The sequence below is a fragment of the Lactuca virosa genome, chromosome 5 (genome assembly GCF_052849685.1).
Source record: "Lactuca virosa cultivar CGN04683 chromosome 5, Lactuca_virosa_CGN04683_v6, whole genome shotgun sequence".
NCBI classification, from domain to species: domain Eukaryota; kingdom Viridiplantae; phylum Streptophyta; class Magnoliopsida; order Asterales; family Asteraceae; genus Lactuca; species Lactuca virosa.
Window position 1 is genome coordinate 86,774,795 of NC_136430.1, and position 10,444 is coordinate 86,785,238.

The following is a 10,444-nucleotide window of genomic DNA, read 5'->3' on the forward strand; positions in this document are numbered from 1 at the left end:
AGATTGGGGTTTATTGAAGTTTGGCAACAAATAGGATTGTTATATGAATATGAAAATAGTATTATAGTATCCCTTTTGTCAATCCAAATACAAGTTGGAGAACCGTTTTATTTTCAGAAATCAGGGTTGCCAACATTGGCTTGTTGATCTTGAGCAAACACAGTAGCCTTGTTATCTTGAAACATTTCTTCATGGCGATTCGAGAGCTATTGAGAAGTTGCATCTGGTTTTATAATTGTTTGAAGAAGGCGCGTTGAAATCGTGGCCATTTATTACCGTTTTTAGGCCAAGATGAACCTTTTGCCCCTCTATGCTTACTATATGTATCGGTTATTTCACAATCTCCACTGTCACATTTGTCTACTTCTCTTCGCATTATATCCATGAGGTATTCTACTGATATTTTATAATTCATAATCTCGATTGTAACCATTCATAAGTCTCCCAGAGAGGTTCGTCATTAAGTAACAGTTGGCACAATATGTGCTAGAAACAAAACATAGAAATTTTGAAACATATCAATGTGTATGAAATATAAGAGAGACTATGGAAAGCAGCAATACAAGAAACATTGTTAAATTCTTTAACAAATTGTTAAATTCCACATCGAAAACCCATATAAATACATCATGCACGGCGATAAAAAAAAACACCACATTTTGCAGTCAACATATACTTGAAACAAAAGCATGAACCATTAATTAAAAACTAGTAATGTTTTTCATAGTGAAGCCAATACGCAAATATAACTTAAAGCTTCAACAATTAACATAATCACCATCATAATACATATATACACATTGTTGATTTCCATCAAGAATTTCAAGTATTTGTAGAAACCACTGCAGAAACCATGGTATCCATTCCACATGAGTTGTACCCACTGCAGATTTTGTAGTACCCTTCCTCTCCCCAGTTTGCTCCCCATGAATTCTTGATGATCCAGTACGGCTTCTCCTTAAGTCTGCTAGGCGAATAACCAGCTGATCCATACCCAACAAGAAGAACACCATGATCCAATCGCTTCTTTGAACATATATAAGGGCATGATACTTTACCAACATATGTTTGCATCCAAGCTGCATTGATTCCAACTGCAAAGAAGATAATAACACTTTCAGATACTGTTTTATTTACTACAGAAAGAAGAGTTAAAAGGACATGATTAGGGTTTTACTTGAAAGAGGGCCATGTTTGACAAGATTAGCAGCGATTTGGTCTTCATCTGTGCCAATGACGCTAAAGTTAGCTACAGATGCTGCGATTTTGGATTTGTCAAAGTGACAAGTGCCATCTTTTCCTGTGTAGGGGTAATCGGATTCTTTTTGAATTCCACCAGACTTGAGTATGTACTCGTATGCACTGGTCATCAGCCCACCATTGCAACCTGCATTACATGCATTCTTTTCTTCTGGATCACACTGAAAAAGAACAGGAAGAAATATTCTTAGCTAAAGATTACTTGATAACAAAATCAAATAATAGAAGTGGAGGAGATGATATAAATTATAAAGTACAAACCTCATGATCACAATCCACAAGTTGTTGTTCACTGAGGCTAACCAACTCCCCTGTTTGAAGGAAGTGGGATCCTTCTAAAGCTCCGGTTGTACTAAAAGACCAACACGATCCACATGAACCCTAAAATAGGAGGCCACAAAATTAATTGATTGCAATATTATAAACACAAAGTTATTTGATTCGTTACATAAAGATAAGGTATTCGAATAATTTTTATGAACTAATTCTAAGATTCCAAAATTGATCAATTCCTAAGAATACTATTATCTGGTCTGGAGAAGGGTGTATCGATTTTACAATACGTTAATCCATCGATGATGATTTGATCGATTTTTACAAACTAATTAGCTCGTTATTTGTTGCAAAACTCATGCTATTATCAAATTTCATATTCGAAACGTTGTATACACGGCAAGATAAAAAGTCAACCATACTTTTAAAAGTTTTTGTAAAGGTTGCGTAACAACTACAGAGACTAGCACATACCTGATCTTTAACGGCAGTAACAGCGCCATGATCGCGCCAGTCAAAGTCTTCAGGAAGATCGGTTGTCGGAAGAATAGGCGCCTTGTTCGCATCGGCGGGATATTTTAGAGGATTCTTCAAGCCGAGGTATGTCTTACGGAACTCCGACGGGGTCAAATCGGAGAACTTGGTAACGCCGTGCTCAGCAGTGGGATCTAGTTGCTGGTGGCGCTTGGCACGGCGAAGGTTAGACTTGAAGACGGACAGACGGTAATCGTGCTCATCTGCAGTCGCATACGTCTTACCGAACTTGCTCTTGAACAGAGTGAAGTGGTGTTCTGCGTTCAATAGATGATCGGCGGAGGTCTCCTCCTCCGGGACGACTTGCCGGATCAACGGATCCGTAGCAGATTCATCGATGGCAACGGCGACGGTTATGGAGGCGGACAAGAGGAGGAAGAAGAGGGAGAATCGTTCCATGGTGATTGGTGGGGATTAGAGATATTTTGTTTGTGGGGTTTCCTGCTCATCCAGTTATAGATGATCAGTGGGGCGTTGCGCCATTGAGATCTTGACACGTGTCGTTGGATAACAACACTGATCCTAAATAAAAGTCTTCCTTCGAGAAGCAACAGGCGTCGATAGAATAGTGGTCATCGTGAAAGATATTTACACTTCAGCTCTTACATTTAGTTGCAGATGCCATTCAACTACCTCTTGAGTCTTGAGTTATAAGTAGACAAACTAAACATCTTAATGCTTAGTTAGCGAATGCTCGCGCGTTGCGCGAAAGCACCTATATAGTTGATATTTTTACAAATATATGTTTTTTTTTAAATATAACAATAATAAATATAATAATTCGTATACTAAGTTGATATAATATATTGACTATTTTGAATTATATAATAATATATACATCTATTAAAATTGCATAATCTCAATCGTTTAAATGACATCTACCTGCGAGTTAATCATAAATAAAATTAAATATAATATATGGTTTAATGTTATTTATAGTTGTTGTTATCGTTAATTAATTTTAAATTTTTTTTTTTTGATTTTAAAGGTAACAATATAATCATTTATATAGAGTTATTTTTAACTATTGTTATTATAAGTTATTTTAAGCTACTTATTCTAAAACATTTAACGATTATAAAAATATCTTTAGAAAATATTTTAGTTAAATAGAGATTACAATTTCGTTTTTGCATTTAACACTACAATTTATCACTTTTAACTATTCATAAAATATTCTTTGGGGTTTTTAAGTGGAACTGAAATTTATATTGAAGTTGACCCTGTAATGTTATATTTAAATTAACAATTTAAGTATTTTGTCCAAACTGTTCAAAAGTTGTAACTTTAAACTGATAATGGTTTACATACAACAACATATTAAATCTAATAAATTAAGTATAATATGTTAAAAGTTAAAGACATAACTTTATAAATAGACATAAAAATATTATATTAATATTGAAATTTAGTTTATTTATAATTACACTTTACGTTTGATACTTATTTAACCTTATTAACCAACTTATTATCATTATTAAAAACACACTACAATTTATCACTTTTAACTATTTACAAAATATTCTTTGGGTTGTTTAAGTTGAACTAAAATTTATATTTAAGTTGACCCTGTAATGTTATATTTAAATTAACAATTTAAGTATTTTCTCCAAACTGTTCAAAAACTATAGCTTTAAACGGATAATGGTTTACATACAACAACATATTAAATATAATAAATTAAGTTTAATATGTTAAAAGTTAAAGACATAACTTTATAAATAGAAGTAAAAATATTATTTTAAAATGTTGAAAAATATATGTTTAAAATGGTTATGTTATTGACATTAACTTTGACATAATATTTTGAACAATATTATTCATTGACATCAACCCACCTTCCACATTAATAATATTAAATATAATTATCTATTTAATATTATTTTTAACAATTGTTATGATTGATTAATTTAAATTTTTACTTATGCGATTATTTTCTAATTTCAATAATGATATTCATTTAAAATACTACTTATTTGTTGTTAACGTCATGTAATTTATAAATTGATGTTATTATCATTTAAAATTATTGTTCTTTAGTTTTAAACCACTTATTATTAATAATAAGTTAAAGAAGACTTTTAAGAAACACTTAATATTACTATTAAAATGTGAAACATACACTAAATAATAAATTGATAAGATAGACAATTTGTATTTCAAAAGAGACTTGCATGGATAATATGACAAATACATGATTTTTATAATTTGATTTTATTATTTATAATTATGGCTCATTAGTTTTAAAATCACTCATTATTATTAATAAACAAAAGAAAACTTTTAAAAGACACTTATTATTATAATTAATATGTTAAACATATACTCAAATATAAAGTGATAAGATAGACAATTTGGGTTTTAGAAGAGACTTACATGGATACTATGGATAATATTGCATATCCATGATTTTTAATTAATTATTAATTTGAAGCAACACAAACATATAAACATATATACAATATTTAATTAAATATTATCGATATCACTTTCCATAACATATGGTCGATAACATGAATATAATCAAATTTACATTAAAGTTTCAAACACGGCATACAATGATTGTCTTAAAAGAATACTTAAACCAAGGAAAATATAAAAAAAGAATTAGTATATAACAAACTTACAAATTAAAAACTTTAACATAATAATGGTCCAAAGCCCTCAAACCAACACAAAACCTTTAAACTTGTTTTCTTTGTGAATTTTGTATGTGATTTGTATCTATGTGTCTACTCAAAGAGAATGACATTTTTATAGTAGACTATCCATTAATTGCTTATTAAACATATTATATAAGTTATAAAACTTTTCATGATGTGTGAATAATTAGTTTGAAGGTGAAAATGTGTGGGGTTTCAAATGCATGAGGTGCTTGGAAATTTGTGTGGGGGTTTCAAATGCATGAGGTGATAGGAAAAATGTCTCATTTATAAGTATAGTATGATAGTCGAATCCCCGTGCATATAATTATTTAATTAAAATAATAACATTTAACAAATTGTGATTTAATATTTATACATGTAAAACCAATGTCAATAGCAAAACAAAATTTATATTAACATATTAGTTTTATTAATTTTGATAAATTTATATCATTAGTTATTTCCACTATTAATTCATGATTTTATAGACCGTTTTATGTTGTGTAAATTATATATCAAACATATGTTGATTTTTATGTATAAAAAAATAAAGTAGTATGAAAAAATATAAATACTACAACTTTTGATGATTTTATAAAACATTTTAAGTTTGGAAATTGTATATAAAACGTATGTCGATTTGTATATAAAGCAAATAACAAATACTATGAAAAACACTATAACTTTTAATAAAATAAAAATACTACAACATTATAACATTTACATCAAACAAAAAATTATTAAACACTTATATATCATTCAAAATGAATATTTAGAAATCAACATACATTTGATATATAGAAACATTGTTATAAAAAAATTGTGTTGAAATAACCAATGATGCGACAAACCTTTTTTTTTCAACTCTTTCATTTTGAATCACAAATCTTTTCAAACATATGATTTTTAATCAAAACTTACCTATATACTACTAATATAGCTACAATGTGTATAATAAATAAGTGGAAAATAAAAAAGCATTGCACATTAATAACCATTAGTTTAAAAAACTTTTGAATGTACTGGAAAATATAAAGGCAAATGACATTAAACTTGAAATCATAATTACATTTAAATAAATAAAAAGCTATTGACTTGTAGTGGGAGTTTTAAACACTTGATTTGTGCACAATAATGTAATATAAATATTAACAATTATATGTTATAAAAACAATATTATAAGTATTTATAATTAAAATAATAATTTTTAGAGTAACTAATATTATAATAATTTTAAATATACGATAAGAAAGATATAAAAACTTGTGATTGAATCAAATTGAATTAAGTTTTTTATTTAAAATTACTTTAAACTATAGGTAGTTTTAACTAATTTATAAATAATTTGTTTGAATATTTTTTATTCCTATATTATTATTATTATTATTATTATTATTATTATTATTATTTCAAATAACAATAATTTTTTAATATAATATAATATATTCTTTAGTTTTATGTTATTTTAAACAGTTATTACTTTTTACTAATTAAAAACTACTTATTTGAAATTTTTCATTATTATTTTTACAAAAAACTATCATACTTTTTTTTATTGTACTTTCATTTTTTCCCTAAAGCTACGAAATATTGGTAGAGAATGAACGATCCAAATAAAATGGTGATTTGAATTTCAAAATTATAATAATTGTTATGTACTGCGACCAATCTTAGAAAAAATGTTAGGTTAGAAGAGGAGGAGTGTTACACTTGAAGTATATTTTTATCACTTATATTTTCTTATGAAAATATTAATATTTTCATTTATTTTACTTTTCCTTTACGATAAAGAATGGATAGGGAAAAAAAGAAATTGACAAATGTAATAAGATAATTTATTTTTATTACTATAAAATCATTTAAAATTGGGTAGATCCATATAAGTTTTGGTAGAACATAAATAATTCATTTCTCTAACACACATAGTTATTGGTTTTCAACAATAAAGTCATATCTTATTAAAAGTCATTCATTCTAATTCGCCATTATCACCAACAATTTGGAATAATAATTATAAACTCCTTTCATCAAAATCAATTATAAAAAAACTCTATCGATGTTATTTACAACAAAATAAGCGATAGAAACTAAAATAGTATATACATAACATAAAATACATGTTGAATAATGTTCTCTTCTACATAAAATATATTTTCTTAACATAAAAAAGAGAGAGACAACATATAGATACATACATGTTAACAAAGTTAGTTTCTCTAACTGATAAATAGTTTTATGGTTGATTTACCAAAAGCTAAGTGTTAGGTCGAGTGCGTGTTTGACTTAGGACGGGTATAGATGGATTTGTGGTAGGACCAAGGTTAACATATAGTGATACAGTGTTGTATGTCTGCGGGTGTAGCCGTAGCATTCACAAGGCTGGCAGATAGTGCTAGAGTGTTGTAAGTCTGCGGGTGTAGCCGTAGCATTCACAAGGTTGGCAGATAGTGCTAGAGTGTTGTAAGACTACGGGTGTAGCCGTAGCATTCACTAGGTTGGTAGATAGCATGGGAGTGTTGTTAGATCGCGAAAGGAACAGTAGTACCCACTAGTTCGGGTGCAGCAGTAAGGACATGGAAAATCCACATATTGGGTTACGGAATTACCCAGATAGGTTAGATCTGGTTGAGCCAGTGATAAGATCGTGGGAACACCACGACAGTCATGGGATCAAGGAAACGATGGACCGCATAAGGTCGTTTGTGATATAATGCTATTTTTAGTCATGATGCATTCACTTTTAGCTTTAGGTTTGGTGACGTCAGGATTCGACGTATGGACCCGATCGGTTGGATCTGGAGGTCGTTAGAGCCATAGCGGCAAGATAACTAGTGGCAACTATTATTAGACGAGGATTTCGTTCGGAAGTCGTGTGAGGCGACTGTGTGGGAGTCTTTTGGCTCAGCAACCGGGCCGGAACCCGGTATTTCAGATGACTGGCAAATGAATTGAGACCATGGAGGTCTCAGTAGATTTTGGAAAGTAGCCGAGAGGCAACATACTGTTTCGGATAGTTCAATGTTTCAGGAAGTACAATGTTTCAGGCAGTTCCATGTTACGGGCAGTTTTAGTGTATCAGGCAGTATTGGTGTTTTAGGATTTCATGTACGGACGACGTAACCGATTGATTGGGAAGTGATAAGTCACTCGCAGTGGGATTAAATAATCTCAGAATAGTTGATTTGACCCTGTTGCGCAGCTCTCGTATGAGTCTAACTGTTACAGGGATGAATCTTCAACTCGAAGGATTATCTGAGCCTTCTGTCAAGTATAAGAATTCTGCAGCAGGGTTATGGTTAAGGACTTTGTTTTCGAAGGTTGCATCAAAGTCATCAGACTTGGAAGTTCTGTGGTTGATCAGTTGCTCGATGAGGTTTGAGCATGGTAACATTGCAGTGTAGGCGGTCGGTCAGGGAGACAAACCATTATGGAATTCAGACTTTGGGAAGGCAGAAGTGGTTTACGGAAGCTAGGAGTTCGTTTCTTTGGGATGGAAGTTCGGTACAGTTTCGGTTGACTTGAGAAGGTTGTTCTATGCGCATGATCATCAGTTGCGTTCCTCGGGTTAATAGTTTTGGATATGAGTATTGGTAAGGAGCGATTTCTAGGACGAAATCTAATTTAAGTGGGGGAGAGTTGTAACGCCCTGTTCTGAATCACTTTCCTAATTCGGGATTGTGGCCTGAGGATAGGTTATCATAAGGCTTAGGGCCTTTGGAAGAGAGAGATCTAAACCCATTTAAGTATGGATAATGAAATTGAGGTGATCCGGGAGCTAGGTTGTGTCTTGAAGCCAAAGGGTATATCGGTAAAGTGGCAGTTCGAGCTCTTTATGGGTTTTGGGTTTTATTCGAAAGGCTGTAAGGCTTAGGCGTGTTGTTAGGGGCGTAGGGCTTCTCGCCACCTTTTCATGGATATAAGGTTCGTCGGGAACGGACTTCGGATGAGGAAGATATGACACTTTGAAATTATTGGCAATATTGGTCCCTAATGGAGAAAAATGCCAAGAAGATACCATGCATGCAAGGTGGCCAGTGCGGAAGTACGCCCAACATGAATTGGGGGTACGCCCAACGTAGAGGAGTAAATGGACGTGGGTATTGGAGGCGTACGTTCAGAGTCTCTAAACCCTAATTTTTAGGGTTAAGCACTATATAATGAACATTATGACTCAAACCCTATCCTCCTTATCAGCCTCTCAACCTCAGAAACCCTAGATAGCCTATCATTCTTCATCCTTGTGTGTTTTTGGCCTTGTGAAGCTTATTGTGGTGTTTATAAGTTTGAAAAGAGAAAGAAGAAGTTGAAGAAGAAGAACTTGAGTAGCTTGAGCTCAAGGATCCGAGTTAGCATCACCATTTGGCACTCATTTGAGGTAAAAATCTCTCAACTTGCCTCATGAATGCGTAGATCTATATTAATGGAGTTTTGGACCTCTTTAGGTCCCAAGAATGAATTTTTATGGTTCAACTTCGTATCTAGACTTAGGGTTGCCACCCTTAGTGCTATATGAGTTCCAATATCAGTAAAGTCTCGATCTTTAAGGTCCTTTTGTGGTTATGTATGAGTTCTAGACATTTCCATGGAAGTTAGTTGTCACATTTCAAGTTGGGCCCATTTGGTGGGTTGGAAGCCACCAAGTAATCGACTTTATGGATTAAGACGTTGAAGAGGACTTGTGTCACACCCCAAAACCAGAAAGGCGGAAACATTCGGGGATGGATGATTTCACGTAGTATCATAACAGTTGAATATTTGTAAAGAAAGTAAACACAACCATCATAAATATAATTTAAAAGTTCCATTGTTGAATACAATACATGTCTCAAAATAAATTACAATATGATGAGTTAATAAGTTTTTTTTGACTGAAGGCTTAGCGTTCCTTCTCCAAAAGCTGATGATTTACCGGTATTACAGAATCCCTGAGAACTACAAGTAGTTTTGAAAAAGTGTCAACAATTAAGTTGGTGAGTTCATAAGCGTTTTTGTTTAAGAATAAAATCCTTTTTGGTGTAAAATAACCGAGTTTGTTCCTAGAAAATCCAATATTTTCCATATATGTGTGGTAGTTTGAAAAGGTTCCAAAGACTGAATGCATAAGTGTTTTCCATACTTGAAATAGTATAAGTAGATTTATATAAGTATTTATAATCGCTAAGGCGTTTAACAGCCCCGTAAACCGAGATGTATTAATACCCCATGTGAGTTTTTTATAACCGTGCTATTGACCCAGACTGCCTGTAACAACGTTCGTTAGGCTTTGGAATGATATGACGTTTGTCACCCCAGACCTGCCGGTCTAACTGTAGCTAACAGTTTAGGTGCGGGATTGTCAGTCCCATATAGATCTATACACAAATATCACGCTTTCCCTACAAGAGATTATGGCTTATAAAACAGGACTTAATCTGCGAACTGAACGGTTCGATGAATTCAGATATCTCACAAAATTTGGTATCACAGGTTTACGTATGAAAAGTCCATTTTCCTTGTGAATATAAGTATTTCCTCTTTTGTTTATAGTATGTAAAAATATCATGAATATCTCGTAACTATACCTATTATAGTTTTAAAAAGGGTGTTCCGTTAGGATGAAAAACCTTGGTGTATTACCAACCTTGCATGAAAAGTAGTCTTTAACTTTAGTAGTTACGTTATTTTATGTATTCAACATTTATACATAAGATGTAGGTAAAACATTTGAACTTATAAGTATTTCAACGTAAGTT

General features: G+C 31.9%; 1 protein-coding gene across 1 annotated transcript; it reads right to left on the minus strand.

The window, feature by feature from the left end:
• Positions 1–676: 676 nt before the first annotated feature.
• LOC145114634 (cysteine proteinase 15A-like) lies at positions 677–2,508 on the minus strand. The gene is made up of 4 exons (XM_079050685.1): positions 2,008–2,508; positions 1,522–1,641; positions 1,178–1,421; positions 677–1,094 (listed from the first exon to the last, which is right to left on the minus strand). The coding sequence occupies exons 1-4, from the start codon at positions 2,464–2,466 to the stop codon at positions 823–825; spliced, it is 1,095 nt and encodes a 364-aa protein (XP_078906811.1). The 5' UTR covers positions 2,467–2,508; the 3' UTR covers positions 677–822.
• Between the last annotated feature and the right edge of the window lie 7,936 nt (positions 2,509–10,444).

What these genes read in the sequence shown, in the direction of transcription:
- LOC145114634 (XM_079050685.1), bottom strand. Translation starts at nt 2,466, where the DNA reads ATGGAACGATTCTCCCTCTTCTTCCTCCTCTTGTCCGCCTCCATAACC. An exon ending in TTACTGCCGTTAAAGATCAG is followed by an intron (nt 1,642 to 2,007) that starts GTATGTGCTAGT and finishes CTCCTATTTTAG; the next exon opens with GGTTCATGTGGATCGTGTTG. An exon ending in TTGTGGATTGTGATCATGAG is followed by an intron (nt 1,422 to 1,521) that starts GTTTGTACTTTA and finishes GTTCTTTTTCAG; the next exon opens with TGTGATCCAGAAGAAAAGAA.